Source organism: Condylura cristata, unplaced genomic scaffold, assembly GCF_000260355.1.
Source record: "Condylura cristata isolate star-nosed mole 26May11 unplaced genomic scaffold, ConCri1.0 scaffold00026, whole genome shotgun sequence".
Taxonomy (NCBI): Eukaryota; Metazoa; Chordata; class Mammalia; order Eulipotyphla; family Talpidae; genus Condylura; species Condylura cristata.
Window position 1 is genome coordinate 3,687,722 of NW_004567127.1, and position 20,230 is coordinate 3,707,951.

Below are 20,230 nucleotides of genomic sequence, written 5' to 3' on the forward strand. Positions count from 1 at the left end.
GTATTTCCCAGCAGTGAAATAATTGGCAAACTCCCCAGAGAAAACATTCTCTCAGGAGTGGTGCCCTGCCGCCGACACACTAGTGAGAAGATGCTGTGTACTCTCAGGAATAACTTCACGAGTTCTGCTGGACACAAACCAGTTGAAAATGGCTTAGTTGTTAATGAAAATGTAAGTCTGTGCAAAGCTCTCACTCCAGTAGGATACACAGTGCTTCCGAAACACTGCTGCCCAGTCGAGGCGAGGTGTGCCAGACAAGGAAGGCAAGCTCTCCTCTAGGAGACGTCTGTTTTCTCTGCACCTCTCACGATCTCAGCTGTTCTTTGGGGGCAGCGACTTTCTGCCATCTGAAATGGGGTGCCTGACAGACAGCAGCGAGGCACATACCCTATGCTCTGCGGATTAAGCATTTACAAAAAATGCAGTGTCTACAGCACCGAAGTCAGACATCTGTCCTATATTTGCCGCAGGGTGCCAGGGGCATTGAAGAGCCTATGGCTGCAGCAGCCCAGAGAGCTGTGCCAAGCCAGCGAGCAGCCCACCTCGACAGCGGGCTAATGACTGCGCACACGGGCGCACTGGGCCCCTTCTCCATGAGGACTCTAGAGTCGTCTTGCGATGTGACGACTGTCTGACAGCACACTCGGAGGACGAAAAAGGTGCCTCTCTCCTGACAGTCTTATCATCTGGACACCTGGGCACGCTAGAAAGGCATTATCTATTTTGAAGATAATGAAATACGCAGCTTTAGGTCATACAGATACATACAAGTGTACATGCATGTTATCTTTTTGCATTAAAAAAGTGAATTATGTAATTCAAAACGCAGAGAGAAGAGGCAAAGATCACAGGGTCTTACGCAAATTAAGCTTGAGACCAAACGATGACAATCATGACTCATGAGCCAAATCCAGCTTGCCATGATTTCATAAATTTATTTTATTGGAACACAGCTACATTCCTTCATTTACATTTGGTCTATGCTTGTTTCCATTTTCAACAGCAGAACTGAGTAGCAGAGACTGTATGGCTCACAAAGTCTAAAATATTATCTGACCCTTACAGAAGTTTGCTGACCCAACACAGACACGTATGTCTGTCGTCACCATGATTTGAAAGAGCTGAAGTAACAGAAAATCACTTTCACCAATGTTGACTCAACCAGGGTTAAGTGCATTAAAATAGCTCCAAACCATGTTTGGTGACTCAAATATTCTGCTTAGAATGTGTGCAGCCAAAACCAGTTAACAATTATTCCTTACTTATTAACACGGTAATAAAATTTCTGTGTATAATTTATGGATAGATCTATGTAAAGAGTAGGTAAGACAAGCTCGCCAATTAGAAGGTAAGAAAACCTAAAGAAAAATAAGAACTCAAAAAACTGTAACTAGAAACTGTTACTCAGAACTTCGAAATAGTTTAGTCTATTTGTCTTTATACTTACAGCAGGGGGCATTAGTAAGACCCGTATCAGAGCAAAGCCAGCTTACAACCACAAACTTTTCCCATGAATTAGGTGCCAAGGTTTTTGGAATATAAAATAACCTGCACTTCTGTTAAGTCATTAATTTCTAATTAGTACTTAAAGTGATTCAATAAAAAGAATGCTCTTTATTTCTGAAGTAAATATTTTAGTCAAACTTGCATGACACATCAAGTATTCCTGATGGGTTTCCAAGACTTTAGTAACCAACAGCAACGATCGCTGTTAGTATGATACAGTAACACTTTGCTTAAAATATATTACAAACCATCTCTTTTCCTCTTTAACTTAAATGAAATATAAAATGAAGGATTTTATATCATGATTCACACTAGGAAACATTTAAAATGGTATGGACTACTTGTCTACCAAAGAAGCCAGTGGAATCGTAAAACGGGCAAGTGCCCAGCAGAGGTTGGCACGCCGGGCACTCTGTGTGTCCCCTCGTCCTCTGACTCGCTCATACATTCACGCGCAGAAGTCCAGGCTGAGGGAGAGGCTGCATAATGAAGACGGCAAGCACCATCTTTTATCAACAAAGACTTTGGCAATGGAGTGGAAAACAACACACTGAGGAGCAAAATCTTAAACTGCTTGGTTAAAATGTACCCAGTGAAGTCCCAGGTCACCCTAGATAACAGCAGAGAGAACCAGGGTCAGTATGCCACAAAAGGAACGTTCCTTCAACACCCAGGTCTCACTTTTACATATAAAATATAAACATCTACTCCAAGACAAGGACAAGTCCGTGTCAGGGACGTAGAACAGCAAATACCTGTGACCTAGAAAGGCAGAATCCTCTGACTGGGGACTGATTTTCCTGCAGACTTCTTTTTGGTTAGGGCCGCATTTCCTTGGCTTTACCAACTTTATACTGGTGAAATAAAAGGAAAATCTGCTTTGAACTCAACTGTGCTGCTGAAATAAAGAAACGTTTGCGAGAGAGGCGCCCTGCATCTCCACTGCTGCCCCTGCCAGGCACCACCACCAACCTGCTCTGCGAATTTGCACCAAACGCACAAAGCGATGTGTCTGTTCTTTGAGGACGCATCTAGAAAGGAGCACTTCTCGGCCTCTAAGTATTTGACCTGAATTGGCCTACAAAATGCAAGTGACTAGGAAGGACAGAAGAAAGAACTCTCTTGGAAACTAAACAGAGTATGAAAGGACTGGACTTGGAGGAAGTATGTATGAAAATTTCTAACAAAAATAAAACATGACACTGATAAGTCGACTGTAGCTGACTTTAATTGCCTTTGGTATTCAGAGAAGGAAAACAGAGGAAGCACTGTTACACAGCCCACCTGCAGGCCCCCTCACGCTCACTAGGAGGGGAGAGGGTGGAGCAGCCTCTTGACCCCCCTCAGGCCCTGCGTGGGCATCGGACTGGCCCACCGTGGGCTTCCTGGCCCCCGCCCCGAAAAGTATGACCGTGCCGGGGCTCGGTTCCATCTTTCCTTCCCTTGACAAGCTCTCTGGGGGGCGCGGACACGCGTCTATTCTGAGAGACAGTCGGCGCAGGCGGCCAGAGGCTGCGGAGTCTTTGCCGACGCATTTTTCACTCTGTGGAATGACGACGCGTAAGTGGTTTGTGCTCTTTTCAGGACTCGCGTCAATGCTTTCTTGGGAGCCAAATACTGTCCCTTTCCCTCCCAAAGTTACTATCATCTACCCTTCACATTTAAAATTTTTATTTTTTCAAGTAGTAAAAGATAATTACAGTGTCAAAACATGTGCTAACATGTAATGTTACTGAAGACTCAAGCGACCGACCAACCGACCGCACGTCCTCTCCCCCGTCCTGAACACGAGGGTGGTGGCCGCGGCTGGGTCACTGCTGTGCCTGAGCAGCGTCTGGCCACTGGCGGTGTGAGATGCTCACCTCAGAAAATCTTTAATTATATTAATTTATTAAATCTTTCCCCGATTTAAACCTACTACATGCTAATAAAAGGTTAAAAATAAAAGCTATCAAAATAATAGTAAATAAGCCACTGGAATTCCAAAGTGGGCTTCCTGGCATACTGGTTCATGAACTCTTCAAATTCAGAGTCAACACTAGGCTAATTAAACGACTCCCAGCTTTTATTGCCCACGGAAGCTGCATGTATTAAGTGTAAAGAAGAAAAACACATCTTGTACTGAGACAAAAACTCAAGGGACAGAACATGTATACAGTGTTAGATATTTATCTTACAATAGAATTCTTGATAAAATTTAAGTCTTCCACCAAAATATAAAGAAATAGCAGTTTCTTTAAAAATAATATTGTAAAATTTACCGATGGTGAGAAAGTCCTTCAGATAGACCCAAATTTAGTGTAATATGCTCAATTATACCAATCTTTTATCACTAAAAATTATTTTGAAGCATTGTGATTCTTTGGATTTCTATAAATATTCTTGGAGAAAATAATAGCTGAATTTATTTTCTACATAAAATATTTGTGAAAAGCTCACTCATCTGATAATAAATAAGGGATCTCCTGTCCCCATTCCAGATAGAATATTTAAGGAAGTTTCACTGTATTTTATTTTTTATTTAATGTTATAAAAGTAATTTGGCTCATCAAGGTAAATTGAGAGTTGCATACAGTACAGTGAATTCTGCCAAGCCACATAAATAAAGTGGTACACGGAGGGGCGCTACTAATTTATAACGCGGTTAAAGTGGACACAATTTACTCGGTAGATCTGCCGATCTGGAAAAATAATCTCCTAGCAGCAAGCCCAGGCCTGTGTGTCAGAACAGGCCTCCAGGCCAGTGGGCTGCCCGTGTCCCCTCCGGTCATGCTCCCCAGCCGACCCAAGGACATGCGCAGAGCCCCTGGCTCGGCCTGCTCGGAGGGGCGGCTCTGCGGCGGTTCCAGAGGCTCCCCATGGAGATGAGGCCGGAAGAGTCTTCTCTGGCAGGTCATGCCCCAGAGACGGAATCTGCCCAGGTATGCGGTGGGGCGGCCCGCGGCGCCAGGCTGGTCACCCGGGCCTTGGAGAGCCGGCGGGGAGGGGCTGCTCCTGCCTGTGCCGGGACTTCCTGCTCTGCGCGGCTGTCCCCTCTTCTGCTCGTTTACTTCAGTTCATTCCATTATTAGAAATGGAGAGAAAGGGAGCAAACGCGTGAATATCTGAAAGCCGATTTGAAAGCTGCTCCACGGGAGGACACGGACACACCCTCGGGCGAAAGGCCACCTGCAGCTTCTGTCCCGCCGCTGGGCTCACTCCCAGGCGGCCTGGCCTCCAGCTCCAGGGCGCTTTAAGAATAATGTAGTCGGAGCAGGCATAATTTTTCATGTGACAATCTCATGAAGAATCAAAGAACATCAAGTCTCTGTCTTACACATACCAGATTATGTTTTGGTCAGGTATAAAATGGAATCATTTCAAAGGTGATGTATCTACAAGCGGAAAAGTTCCATGGGGAAGAGTCACGTTTCACCCTGCAAAGTTGACCAAGAGGTCCAAGTCTTCCAAAGCCCCTCTCCAGACTAATTTCTGTAGTGGTCCATGTAAACAAAACACAGGAGAAAATGGTCTTTCTGGAGCCGCTTTCATCGAACAGCAGGATTTCCTGAAAGTGTGGCGTTGGCTAAATGTAACACGGGCAGAGGGTGAGCCTCTGTGTTGAACACCCAGTGGTCTAAAGGTAAAAGGTCATCACCAGAGAACAGCAGGTATAAATATCTGAAAATAAGAGAGAGGGGAAAAGAGCTTCAATTAGAATTCAATGAGGTCATCAAGTGGCTCAGTTACAACAACATCAGAGGAAACAAATTATTATTTTGAAGTTTCATGTAAAACATGTAAGAAAATGAACTCCAGTCACTGACATGATCCAAAATACACGAAGAAAATCCAGTAAGATGGAAAGAGCTTTAAGAAAATTCAGTAGGACTGCTGAAATAAGACAGATGTTTTAAAACTCTGCACACCGATCAAAGTACAGAAAACAATGATGTTATTAAAACAGTGGCATAAAATAAATTCATCGTTCTCAAAGGCATTCTTTTAAAGACCATGCACAGTGTCAGTCATGTTCTACTGACTCACAGAGCTCACAGTAGAGCCTGACATTAGTAACACTTCCTGGTGAGCACTGACAGCATAAGTGCACTGTTCTCGCAATCCAACTGACGTATACCAAAAACTTCAGCCGCGTTTCTAATTCTTGGAGCAGGTACCCAAGCTGCTAGCTGGAGCTGCCTTCAGGATCAGCAGTGTCACGGCAGGTTTACCGGCTTGTTAACGGCTTCTGAAGGGCAGTGACAACACTTAGAAGCAAGGGTCCCTGAAGTCTCCAGGAGCACCGTAAGTGGGGGTGGTGACTTAGAAATTGGAATGACAGAATTAATGCACCACTGATTCTTACCTGACTACCTATAATGCTGGGCAAATCCCAGTCTGAATTCTACCAGGGAGTCATGAAAGTGCGCATCAAAAAATCTAAATGATAGTAAAGTCTAATGAGAGAATATATATTATGAATATTATTTATATGCTTACATATGTTCAAGAAACTTCTAAGAGGCGACATCAATATTGAGTGAGAATGGATGAGAAGTGGACAGAAATTCTATTTTTCACTTTTTCTGTCTCATACAATTTATTTTGTCATAACCACATACTGGTGTGGGTTTTTTTGTTTGTTTGGGGGGTTTTTTGTAACTTTTAAGCTAAACTATATTAAACCCATTATTAGCCCTGATTTCTCAGGAGCTGCTCAGTACAGAGGAGATGCTTGCGTAATTCCTTTTACTACGACTAGTGCCGTGCTATGAATTCTGTGTAATTCAGGAAACATTCTGAGTGCGCACTCTAACGCAGACACTGAGCTGACACTGAGGGTAAGGCTCTTCTGTCAGAACTTGCGTGCTGGGAAGTACTGAGGAGGGATGAGTCCAGCAAGTGTGACTGGAGAGGGCGCAACATCTGAGGCAGGTCTGAAAAGGTAACAGGACTTCGTCAGGGTAAGTAAACGACAGGAGAAGTCCGTGCAGAATGGACAGCAAGAATGAAGACACACGAGTGAGAATGCAGAGGGCAGCTGGAGAACACAGAGGAGGAGAAGTGGCCGCGCTGGAGACGTGACTGGCAGGACACATGCAGCACTTCACCGAAGTGTAACGACTCAGTGTAACAGTAAAGAGTATCGACAGCGAGAGAAAATCATTATCTTGGTGCATGTAAAAGATAAAGATCTACAGTATATTTTCAAGCTATATGCCAGGACTGCCAGGAAGGTGAATGTTGCATTACTGCACTGATGAAAGCTCATGAGCACATTCTGAGTTACTAAATGTTTTGGCTACATCTTGAATGCAGTGTCCAGTCTAGAACCTGGGCTCATCCCAGAGAAGGCAACCTGACTCGTGTCACAGAAAGAAACAGGACAGAAGCATGAAGTTTTTAGCCTGGGACGTAACAACTATCTGTAAAAGAACACGAAGAAACCTCCCCAGAAGCAAAACTAAGCTCACTGAATGGAATTCACAGTACAGCAGATTTATCAAGTCATACAAGAAAGATCGTCCTAATAGCAGGAGCTTTTCAACTGATGAGCTTAACGAAAGACTATTTTACAAAATAAATGGCATGTTGTAAAAAGACGTTCAACACTGAGAATGTCGGTGTGTGGGACTAAGGGGAGGGTGGTGGTGTCTGCAGAACTGAACGACCTCTAAATTTTTTTGCAGCTCAAAAAATTTCCCTTGATTCCAGTCACAAAGACAGCAACTGAACTGGAGACAGAATACTGCTGCAGTTTGTAATTTTTTTTTCTGATTATAAAAGCAAAAGCAGAACAGTAAAAAATCAGTTAAACTAAACCAGGCTTTTCACATTTTAATGTTGTTGAAATATCTATCAAATGGTCATTTATAAGCTTTACATGTACATACACATGTGTGCACTTCCTGTTCCACTTCAGACTCGACCGTGAAGAGCCTGGAGTCACTACTGGCTCCATGACATCCCCTGCGTCTTACTGTCGCTATCAACTATTTAACTAGCCGCTAGTACTGTGCATATATTATTTAATACAACTCATTTCCATGACAGTCATAAACATCCTGACACATAAATAATTTCCCATAGTTCTGAATATTTCAGATTCTTGCCACAGTCTTATATATTTTTCAGGATTTTGCCATTACATCCAAAGTCTGAATTTTAAAAGACAGGCAGGAAAAGAGGCCACACACAAGCAAGACCCGTGGACACATGCGACATGACCTCCACCCCCAGAGATTTCCAGGCCAGTGAAAACAGCACACTGCGGTGCTAAGTTTGGTCTCAAGTGTATGGGATTTCTTTTTCTTTTAATAAGAAATGTATTTAAAATACTGCATTTCCAACTAATGAGGTTTCTTTTAGCCAAAAACTACTTCAAATATAGAGGCACAGAACTGAGCTGAGATTCGATGCTTAACTAGATCTAGATTAACTGGTGCAGACACTGAGGTACAGATATAAAATAACATGCTCTCTTGTCAAAGGTTTTGTTAAGAGGAAATGATTTATGATAGTAAATGGTACAAAGCGACAGAACTAACAAGAATCCAAACAAAGATACTCTTTCAACGACTTAAGGGCAACTGCTAGAAAATGCTCCCAGAACTCCTGGTGCTCCACTTGCTACAATGCTTGGAATTCGTCAAACTAATGGGGATTCTGATCATAGCGCTAATAAAACGACAATTCTTGGAGGGAACAAAGCCAGATCAAAGAATGTATTTCTTTCTGCAGGAGAAACATGGAGAGGGTTATTATTTACCAATTTTTGTAATAAAATCTAGATCCCAAATGAAAGTCTTGAAGCAATTTCTTATCAACAGAAACTATTCCGTTTTTACTTTTTCTTGCATAATTCCACTCCTCACCTAACAGAAAGTAGGTGCAGTACTAATATCTACCACTAATACTACATGAAAACCTGCTGCTGCCTGTATCTACTCCTAAATGATCTCCAGAGTCTGTTCATCTGGACTAACTGTCCTCTCAACCCCCCTTCGCTGGCCCTCTATATCCACACCTTTCCTTTTGGTTTAGACTCAGTTCTGATGAAGCATATAGACTTCACTGAGAAGTCCATGTAGAAAGTACCTTTGAAACCTTGCCTGGCCAAAGACTTAGAATTATAAGCTGGAATTAATTTTTTTCATAATTTAGAGTGAATGCCAATGCTTCTAGCTGTCACTGTTACTGAGAAGTCTGAGGTCATTCTGATTACAGATCATTTTTTCACTTTTATTTCCTCTCCCCTTGGAAGTTATTAGATCTGTCCTTTACCCCAAGGATTCTGAATTTCACAGCACTGACCCACACAGAAACATGTGAGGATCTTAAAATGAAAAGCATCCAAACCCCATATATTGTGAATCATTTAAAGGGTAACAATCTATGCCACCTCAAAGTTCAGAACATGCAATTCCAAAACATGCCACGTTGGTAAACGAATTTATTCTAAGCTGTTTGTGCTTGAAAAACAACATATGAAAGGAGAAGCCTTTTCTGAATTCACCCCTTTTTTCCTACAGACAATTCTCTTCAAACAGAACTTGCTGTCAATACATTCCTTCCCCAGAAATTCCATTGATCATGGAAGACAGAATCTTATTACAGGAGAGGAGACTGGAAGTCATCATCACAAACCGTGTCATAAATTCTCCTATCCCCTGTCTAATCTACTATGTTTAAGATGCACCTTTTTTGTAAAAGAAGCATTTATTCTTCACTACTGGCCGACATCCCCCTGTCCCTATGAAAATGGTGTTTAAGCCTGAAGTGTAAGTCACTTCTTTGAGGTACTCAGTTTTTCCCTGGATACCTTCCATGTAATCATAGAGTAAATGTACTATTTTTTTTTTTAAATAAACGTCAAAAACTGCAATATGCATGAGGAACATGCACAATCTTGTATGTCTACAGCTTGATAAATACTCCTAACTCAAAACTGTCAAACTAACATGGACCAAGGAGGCTGGAACCTGTGGCCTGCTGGTCTGGCTTCACCACTGGGGCTGAGTGAGAACGTGGATATTGTGTTGAGAGTAGCTCATGTATCAGCAGCTCTATTTTTCTTGTAGACTACTCAATTTTTCTAGAAAGGAAGCCTCCAATCTCCTGACTGCTTTCAGGTGGGGCTAGTCACTGGAGACGCCACATCTGGGGTCTCCATGATTTGACCTCTTCAGTCAAAAAAATCTCTTCTCTCATTCACGGTGGAGATAAGGCAGGGGCAGGTTTGGGGGCTAACTACTCCCTTCTTAAATCTTAGTTTTCAGTCTTACCTGTGCCTTGGTCTTTGGTCTTTCCCACGCAGTCATCCATTGGCTTTAAATTACTTCTCCTGCCACAGGTACTTAGCTTTCTCTACTGTTTTCCATATGTTTTAAAAATGTGCTGGCATCTCCTATGTACTGTTGATTTCTTTTTCATTCTTTTGTCCTTATCTCTTTATACGTTCTTAGCCCCCCAAACTCAAACTCATTTCAATGGCTTTCGATAAAATAGAGTATAAATGCAGGAGTTCATTCTGCCAAGCTATGCTTGACCCTCCTTTCTTTGTGAGACGTAGGCACCTTCGAAGGATCAGACATATGTCTTAGGTCTCTTCTTCATCAGAATCTTTCTGAATTCTGGATCTATATTTGTAAATGGCTCTTGGGAGCACAGGTCAAAATAACTCATTAACTTTTCTGGAAATCTATTTCTTCTTGTAACTTGGTGTCATAATCCTTAATGTTATCCACGCTGGAAAATGAGTATTATCTCTGATTCTTTCTCCTTATTGAATCTCCATATATCTAATAAGATAATAAGGCTTGTCAATTCCACCACTAGAGCTCTTATTTCATTCTTAATATTCCACTGTCTGCATTAGCGGTACTCCCCTGAATTCCAGTTCACTGCATTATTGCTACTGTACGGTTTGAACGTCCCCACTTTCATGAAACCTTCCTTTCAGGTTAAGTAAACTCTTCCTCCCTTAAATGACCTTGCAATTTTGTTAACATTTCCTTTGTGCATTTAATATATTTAGCATTTCTTGCAAATCTGTGTATTTGATTCCATTTATTACAGTGTAAGGGTTTTAAGGAAACTACTTGAAGGAACCCACTTCCAAGCTTACACGGTACGTAATTTTTGTTGTGCCATCGGTATGTAAGGTAAATGAGTGAATGAATTTAGCACTAATGATGGAAACAGAAGAAACAGAAAATGTGCATCAACAGCCATAGCTATAGCATATCTATAGTGCAGCATCTAGGACAATGTGAAAAACTAAAATGACTGTCGTCTTAGGTTAAGAACACAGACTTTTCAATTTTGCCACTGCCAACCCATTTCTGGCGGCAAAAACACATGGATTGTTTCCTTTTAATGAATTCATAATAAAATTACCATTATTCAGCTTCTGACAAAACTTTATTTCACTGATTAGAGAAAGATAGAAACTTTTAACTATAATCACTGAAATGTCTTGATCCAATGGCAGTTTAACATTATGCCATTATTTTTTATAATGAGTAAGTCACTTAATGTGTTTCTGCCTCTTTTAGAACATCACCGAAGGTATTTGTCATTACGTTTTATGTTAAATCATATGAAATTGCCAGTAATCAACTGTTTTGATTTTTTAAAAGGGTAATTTCACATGGTTTACCTAATAGTACATTAAAAAAAAATGTGCTATACAAATTAAAGCGCCTCTTAGCACTAACAAAACACTTCGTCTCATCTGTCTGTAAAATACTCCCCTCCCCCAAGATGACGAGACAGGGCAGGAGACAAGTCCTCTTGCTTCAGCTGCCAGGCAGCTCGGTGCGGAAGGCTGCGCTCACTCACCGGCGACCACTGGCCAAGCCCGGAACTGTTAACAGTTATTCATGTACATCCTTTGAGCCTCACCTTTTTCACTGTGTGAATCCAAATGCAAACTTTTTTTTTTTTTTTCTGAATGTGAATTAGTACTACAGCAATTATACACATAAAAATTACTAGTTACCTAGAGGGCTATGTTGAGAAAGGTATGACAGAACTTGGCAGGAAAAGTCCCAAGGCCAACTGGGGCCATCCCCATGCATACTGGACACACAATGGCAGCCCAAGGCCAAGTGCTCAGGTGCACAAAGCCAGGGCTGATTCAGTGTCACTAGCGATGAAGGAACTGCGGGAGCCAATGTGCCGGAGGCAGCTCGCAGCTAAACTCAGGAACAAGAGGGGCACTCATCAGTAAGAGGGGTGAGGGCATGGCTGTCAGAGCCAATTAAGAATGAAATAGATAATAAAAGGCAAAGGTAGATTTTACACACAGGTAGATGAATATTTGAATATAGATTAGTTTAGTTTAAGGCTGGAGTGTGTAAGTAAAATAAATGAAGTTAGAAATGAATGAACCATTTTAGCTGAAGAGAGTGGCATGAAGAACAGAGCGTCTCATTTAAAGGGGACTAAACAGACCAGGAAACCAAATACAACAAATGATCCTTTCCTGGCCCTGGGCTGCGGTTGCTAAGTTACATTATGAGAGAAACTGAGGACTTTCGGCCTGGACCACCTGTCAGACACTAGCACTGCTGCACAAAGTTTCCCAAAGGTGATGACTGCCCTGTGATCATGCACGATCGTGCCTTTTCTTGACGCCATGTGCGAGACCCTGCCCTGCCCAGCAGTAAATGCACTGACGTGCCGGCGGGTGCGCGCACGTGCACACTTCACACGTGGAGGCCGCGCGGAGCGCTCAGGGCAGTCACCACAGCAGGTTCCAGTGAAGACACAAGTACTCACTGTACTTGTAATTTCTCTCTCTAAAAGATAAAAGATCTTGGGCCCTCCCTGGTGGCACAACATGTTAGGACACAGCACTGCATGCTGGCCGCAGCCCCTTCAGTGCGAGTTCCATCCGCGGCCCGGAGCTGACCCACAGGGCCCGGCAGCCCTCTCCTGTCTCCCCGCTGCTCCCCTCAGCAGTGGACTTCAGAAGATGGTCTGTTCTGCTCCCCACTCTGTCTCTGGGGAAGCCTCTCACCACCCCTGCACCCCTGGCCTGTATCCCAGTTCTATATGCACAAATAAATAAATCTTTAAAATAAAGGTAAAAGATCCCACCATATTTGGGTGAAATCCCAGTGTACGGGTGCGAAAACTAAGAGCAAAGGGGCACACTTGGCTCGCAGAGGGCAGGCTCACCGCTAACGTTGTTGTGGGCTCAGGCAGCGGCCGGAGCGCTCACCTGCCCACACTGTGCTGCGCCTACTGACAAAAGGGAGCCAATACCAGGAGAGACGGGCGGGGAGCTGACAACTGCACACATCTCTTAAGCCATCTCAGCGTGGTAAAGGCCTGGGTGAGGATCAACTGCCCGTATGGAAAGGAAAGGGCAAAATAAAGAAATGACATAATAAAAATGATAAAAACTCACGACATAGTTATAAGAAGGAAAACCACAACTGCATAATAAGCAGGTTGAAAGAGTACTAAGGATAGTAACAGAAAAATTGGACTAGAGCAGCCACTTCGGAAATGGAATGCTGAGACAGACATTGCCATTTTCCAGTTAAGATTCACAGAATGCAAACTCCAGGAGGGTAGAAATCTTTGTCCTTTTTATCTATTGATATATATCTACCCTGTGTGACCTAAAGAAGGTCTGAAAATATTTTTTCATTTTTGAACAAGAGGTTTTGTTTATAAGCCATTCAGATGCAAATATACAGAAAATAAAAACAGGATAGAAGATTTTCACTTTCTACATCTTTAGGGACAGGGACATATTTAAGGTCTCTACCTCCTTCTGGGTTAATCCAAGATATCAAGGTTACTTTCAGACAAACCCAAATAAAGTTATCGTTTTTCTTTCCCTAGTTCCCCTTATGTATCTTCCTCATGGGAAGATGCTGGCTTTGCTTATAATCGCCTGCCGCCCTCACGAACCACCACCCCTAACAGGTTCCACTGACTACAGCAGAGTTCAGATGTGTTCTCAGAACCAGCATCAAAAGCAGGAGCTGTCGGAAATGCAAATTCTTAGATCCCACCCTAGATCTACTGAATTAGAAACTCTAGATGGCCCAGTTATTTGGATTTTAGGAAGATAATTCTAATGTATACTAATGTATACTAAGGAGATAAGGATAAAATAAAGGTACTAAAGTCTTCATTGATAAAATATCTACCTCATAGTTTAAGTCATTAATGAGATGCCAATAATTATTTAAGCCCCAATCACTTAAAAAAAGACTTCCAATAAAATTTAGTATATCACATACCCGTAATTCATCATGCACTCATCCATCAGACAGCAAAGCCAGGCTACAAAAGAACACGGCTCTACTTACTTCAGTGTTTCAGCAAGAAAGAAGCTCTGCTGAACATCGTCATGCGTAGGGGTAGAGGAGTACACATCCTTCACCCCGGAAAACCCGCTACTGACTCGGCAATACTTTTCAATAGCCTGTGGGAGAGACAGACCAGAGTCAATTCCACAGAATTTCAAGCTTAGAAGGACATGCAAAGAAAACTATAATCAGAAGCTCAGGATTTATACAACAACTTTATGGTTTAAGAGTAAGATTTCTTATCTCACACTATCTCCTCCTACTAGAAAAATTAACTGAGGTATCTGTTTCCTGCAGAATTTCTCCCTCATCAAAAACAATCATTTATGACACCTTATGTTCTCCTCACTTAGGAGCCAAAATCACATTAAATTAGAGATCTGTATAGCACATTGAAGCCTCATTAATTCTGGTAACTCAAGTTGTAGGTCAATTTGAATGAAAAATTTTAAGTGTAGTATTTTCATTTCCAAGGATAAACAAAAATCCAAAACATTCTTAGGGGCCCTCCCAGGTAGCCCAGCAGGTTAAAGCACAGCACTAAGAAGTTAAAGCCACCTGAGCATAAGTTCAATCCCTGTCCCGGAGGTGATCTACGTGGCGCTGCAGACCTCTCCTGACCCACCCGCTGCTCCCCTCAGCAGTGTTTGTCAGTCTGCCTGTTCTCGACACTCTGTCTCTGGTGAATCCTCTCACCACCCCTGCACCTCTGGCCTGTACCCCAGTTCTGTCTGCATAAATAAATCTTTATGAACACACACACACATAAATCTCTTAGAAGCTCTGCACAGTGAAAGCAGTGAAAGTCAACACTGATGGCGAGCACCCCACCAGAGGCCAGATCCTTCACACCACAGTCCTGTGACTAAGTCATTAGGGGTGGGGTTCCCTGTGGCAGCAAGTGCCCGCCCACATACCTACCTCGACAATTTCAGAATCAAGTCAGTAAGTACGAAGCATTCACCACATGCTGAAGGCTGCATGTACACTGACTTTTTAATATCCAAACCCTCCCAAGGTCATCTTAGTAACTTCACCTGCAGTTTTGAAAACTGAGGCAGAGCTTCATCTACATGCTGAGTGGGAGCTATGAATCTTAGCTTGTACCTTTGTGCATCATGAACATGCCTAAATAAAATATCCTGGGTCAGGTGGACTCTCTTCATAATCCCGGTTTTAGTTCAAAGCAACTATACATCCTGGAGGTGTGTCACACTCCAGAATTAAGTCAATGACAAAAAGCTGGAAGCACAGGTGCTTCTTCCCAGCCCTGCGATACTGCTGAACTAAGCATTAACAGCGAAGTGTGGCTACTTAACTGGTCATCACTGCCCGGGCATTTTGTTCCTAGTCTTACCACTGTGCCATTTGTCTGACCTTCTAGAAAAGCTAATTAACATGGAAGTGTTTGTTTAAGTTGTTCATTTTCATATAGCTCTGTTTTGATTATAGCTGGGTTTTAAGTCTTCTCACCAAAAGGTTCAGTACTTTAACTATCTTAAACGGAATTTGACTGTAAGAGCTTTTGAACACTATGTTCTTCACCACGACTGTGTATCTTTCCCACTGTGGAGTTACAAAGAATTTTAAGGACACTGAAAAAACAGCTGGGAGGCATGACTGCTCTTTAAGTCATTTACAGTTTGTGTTGAAGATGAGTCTTCAAGCATAATAGGCTCAAATTTGCAGTCTGAAGATGGAAATGGAATAGGAATAAGTTATAGAAACATAAAATATCACTAATCACTATTCTCTCTCAGCCTTCTTCCCTCTACTTTCTTCATATCCAAGAGAGGTGGCCAGTGGGGGTTGGGGGTGCAGAGTTTCACTAGCAGCATCAGTGAAGGCTGTGTCGGGTCCTGTACTATGTGACCACCACCTTCATAATTGGTGAGTCTTACTGCTAAATGCTGTAAGGACTAGCTGGGTCTGAATGATAAATGATACCTGTGGGTCACACACAGACCCTCTTATCTGCAGGGTATACATTGTCTAGGGGTGGCTAAAACAGTATCAAGCTTTGATACTTTTTTTGTGCGTGTACATAAACATACTTGTGATAGAGTATAATTCATAAATTAGGTACAATAAGAGATTAACAACAAAGTAAAACAAATATAATGCACTGTAATAAAAGTTATATGAATGTTCTCTCTCTCAAAATATCTGACTGTAAACAGTATTTTGGACTGTAAGTAACTGAAACCCTGGAAAGCAAAACAGTGGGTGATGAGGCCATGTTGTATCTTAGATTACCACGGGGCCCTCAAGACCTGCCTCCTGGTGAGAAGGGCAGGTCCTTCTGCTGCCATTCTCACTGAAAATCCTGTTCATCCCTCCTCTCCTTGAAACACCTTAGTCATTCTGCAAAGGTTCTTAAAGCCAGGGAGATACACTCTTGTGAAAAGACTGGTGATTTTCTTCTTCCGCAGGTAGAAAGCAGGAAGGGGCTCTAAAAAAACCACTATTTTATGAAAAAACCACTGGCTTCTTTTACTTATTAATCATTTAAAAGTCCTCATTTCAAGCAGATCTTTTTTCCTAGATTGAAAATGCTGCCCATGTGCAATAGATGTCTGACACACTTAAGCAAGACTGTGTGTGTGCAGTCTTTTAACCTAAAAAAATGACATCTTGTGATTCATGAAGGAATTACTCAGAACACAAGCTGACGTGAATGGGGGTAATCTACACAGACCGTGAGCTGGGAGGTTTTACAATGACCTACTTCTTTTTCAGAAGTTAAGCATTGAGGCAAAGACACTGTATTAACAGTGAAAACTGTAAATGACTCCTCTGTTCAGTGAGAGTGGCCAAGTGTTTGTAAGATAACAGTTGAACAGAGAACTATTCCAAGGGTCCTGAGGATCACCTTGGCACTTCCCACCAGAGCATGAAAGCAGAGCCCTGCAGGGGCGAGGGCGCAAGGACAGCGCGCTGGACCGGACACTCGTGCATGAAGAGGTATTTACCAGTGCTGCTTCCCAGCCCCACTGCCTGTATCTTGGGTCATGAGTAAATCGCCACAGGTACCAATAGGTTTCAATTACTTCTGGGCGGAGGATGTAATACTTTTCAGCCTGCCGGACCGCCACAGCCTCCACTGCACCATCAAACTTGAATGATTCAGGACCAAGTTTTAATGCTGTAATGTGGCAAAAAAAAAAAAAAAAAATTAAATGAGGATAATAGACAATCTGTGTTTGCCAGAGTTCCTTTCTTCCTTGAAAGAATGAAGTATAAAGTTATTTTTGTCATTTGTTTTACCTTAACTGCTGTTTTGCAAAATCAGTATTTGAAAAGACTCATATTGGTTTACTTGTAATAGACTTATAATACATATATTTTCCTAACATGAAGTATTTCCCATAAATGACGTACATCAACATACTTCTAAGCCTATGCTAAACTGACAAGAATATTGTAATCTATTGGAAACAAGTGTAAAACCAACATAAGCACATTTCATATTCTATTTTCTTCTAAAACAAATCAGTATAGATAACTATTTGTGCAGAATTATTTTTTAAAAAGACAATTTGAAAGTCGTTTCAAAATAATACATATATAAAAAACATTTAAAAGCTCAGATATTTAATTATATCTGACTGTAGATAATAACCCTTTTCAAAGCAAACAACAGTATAAAAGGAACAACATATTTCAAAATTTAAAAATAAATTCCCTGCTCTTAAGTCTCTGTATATAAAGCACAGAAGAGGTGCAAATTGCCAGTCACCAAGAATTTCATCAATAATTTTACCCACTTGCCAGCTTGAATAAAACAAGGCCACTACATATATTTTACAAAAGTGCAACAATTCCTTGAATAGGACTTGCATTCAGGCTGGAATAAAGCATTTAATCACAATTAAATTTCTTTTAATTGTAGAAACACTAGGGTTCTCTCCATTAGGTATCGCCACTGAAGATAACCTCTTTCCAATCCCGTCGGTACGCTAAGCCTGCGGAATACACCAAGGGCCTCTGGCCCTGGGATGCGGGTACCACTTTCAGCTGGTACCTTTCTTTATTTAGCTATGCTTTAATACATGTATGTATCTTTCACCACCAATTTTTGTAAGAATCATACTCACATTACAGATAAGGACTCTGAAGCCCAGAAATACTACATATTTGCCTAAAGCAGACATCAGAGGGCATTTTTAGAGAAAGGCACACAAACAACTCACAACTTGGTAACAAAACAAATTAGTCATCACTGAGATACCAATTACACATTCAATATTACTACTATTTCTTCTGTCATTCTTACTTTCACAAGAGGATAGGTGAGACATCCTCTAAGTCCGTCAACTCTGTGCTCTTTTAAGTAACTGGTTTCATAGATGGTGGAATGAATGGCCAAAATTCTTTAAAAAGGGCAAATGTATATCTTACATATCCTCAAATATCCTACCTCTTATCTTTAAAATAATTACTACAAAACCCTTATTAACAAAACCAGTAACAGCTATCAGAAAAAAAATTTTTTAAATGATGCAGAACACATTTCCAGAATTAAAATTTAAGTTCTTAAGAAGATGATTTATTGTGTTAGAATAAACTGATCAACTGTTTTCCTTCTAATTCCTAGATATAGTTTTAACTCAAGAGGTTCTTTTAGCTAGTAACTTGCTTTACTAACAGTCTTACCAGTTCTGTCATAGGATTCATGACATGTATGTGCAATTTCGGCGCCTAGCTCTAAGTAATGGCCAGCTTTATCTGTTTTGGAACCATCCGCTCCTAGTGCAAACATGCCCCCAGCAAAGCAAGCCAAATGCCCCATCTTCTTTTCCAAGTGCCCATTCTTCCATTCTCCAATAAAGGTGAGGCCTCCACGGGACTTCTTAATAAGGTGTTTTTCTATAGCCTACAAGAAAAAGGAAGTACTTCAGATTTAAAAAGCAAACTATGTTTAAGCTTATTATATCTTTTTGGCTACTGTTAAACCTTGATAATAGGATCTCTTGAAAAAGAGTAACTTTCCCCAACTGGACACTTAGTTTCTAATATGTAAATTCTTGAGTGAGTAATCAAGTTGCATCTAACCTTGAAGAAATACTCCACAGTCAATATGACAAGGTGGGAGAGGGGAGACCTTTTAAGTTCACACTACCCATTTTAAGATTTTTTAAATTTTTGAGGTAACTGGCATTCATAATAGCCACTGGAGATCATGATGGCAAGGTAGAACTAGCTTATACCTTGCTAATTGAATTTCTTTTCATACAACAGAAACTGAGTAGGAAAAAATTCTAAGTTAATCAGAAAAATACGACTTTGATAGTTAAAATGATTTCTATTTTTCTATGTATCACTAACTATAATTTTTTCAATGTCCAATTAACTTAAAAAGGTACAATTGGGCGAAACATCTCATGGTATAAAGCTTAAAAGACTAGCTGGAAGTTCAGCCTAGCTTCTGGGTCCTTTCCTTGGCAAACTCAGGCACTAGTTTTGGGAGCTGTGCCCATGACCGGGGTGGCCACGTGACTAACAAAGTTTACCTGCCTGAAATGTCCGTTTACTCAAAAATGTGTGAGGGATAAAGTATTTTATATTAAACTGGAATACGACATGAAGTAGAATTCAACATTGAATGTTAAGATGAGATTTTTAAGAGATTTGTTCCTCTGAACTGAAGCTCTCGGACTATTAAGAGAGGTTATGAATTAAATCTCCACCTTTAGAAATACTTTTTGGAAAAGTATAAGAAATTGCTTTAGCTCACTTAGAAGGCACTATATGACTAGCTACTATACTTCTCTGACAATAAAGGAGTTAAGGACTAATCCACATTTTTATCATGTGTTATTTTCTGATTTGTTCAGTAACTATCACCTTTGGAAAAACTTACTCTGTATATTTTACAATAATAATGCAAGTTTTGCTGAACTACAGGGACTTCGCCGTATTTATTGTCTTACCCTCCACAATGTCTGTATGTGTAGTACAGACTCAAAAATGTTAAATTAATAAAACTTTCTATAAATAAGCCGTATTCTTAGTAACTCCTTGATCTACTGGGGAATAGAAGGTGATCGATAAGGAACTACCATTGGATTTCAAGCTTTGTATTTTTTTTTTTCTTATTTAACCATAACACTACGAAGCACAAAAGAAAGGCTCAGTTTTACAGCTGCAGAGACAATGACGATCTTTGCGCCCTCATGGCCCACAGCAAGGCTGCTGCACGCAAAGCACTCACAAACACCTCCAGAATGACAGCCGCACTTGGGTTCCAATCTCTGCGTATTTCTGTGATTTCTGGCTTTTTTTTTTTTAACATTAATCTTACTTTGTTAATAATTAGAAGATATCCAAATATATTTTAAAGAATTTACTAGAAATAAAGTAAAAGGTGGGTACCAATGTGGGTTTTTAACTAGTAATTCAATTATTGA

At 41.1% G+C, this 20,230-nt stretch overlaps 1 protein-coding gene across 1 annotated transcript in view; it reads right to left on the minus strand.

The window, feature by feature from the left end:
• Positions 1-845: 845 nt before the first annotated feature.
• The window catches only part of MAN1A2 (mannosidase, alpha, class 1A, member 2), a 76,200-nt gene continuing 56,815 nt past the window's right edge, over positions 846-20,230 (minus strand). The window contains exons 10-13 of the mRNA XM_004689599.2: positions 18,477-18,696; positions 16,793-16,965; positions 13,821-13,936; positions 846-5,166 (exon numbers count right to left, since the gene is read on the minus strand). Coding sequence (XP_004689656.1) covers positions 5,034-5,166; positions 13,821-13,936; positions 16,793-16,965; positions 18,477-18,696 — 642 coding nt within the window. The 3' untranslated portion in view covers positions 846-5,033. The remainder of the gene's footprint in view (positions 5,167-13,820; positions 13,937-16,792; positions 16,966-18,476; positions 18,697-20,230) is intronic.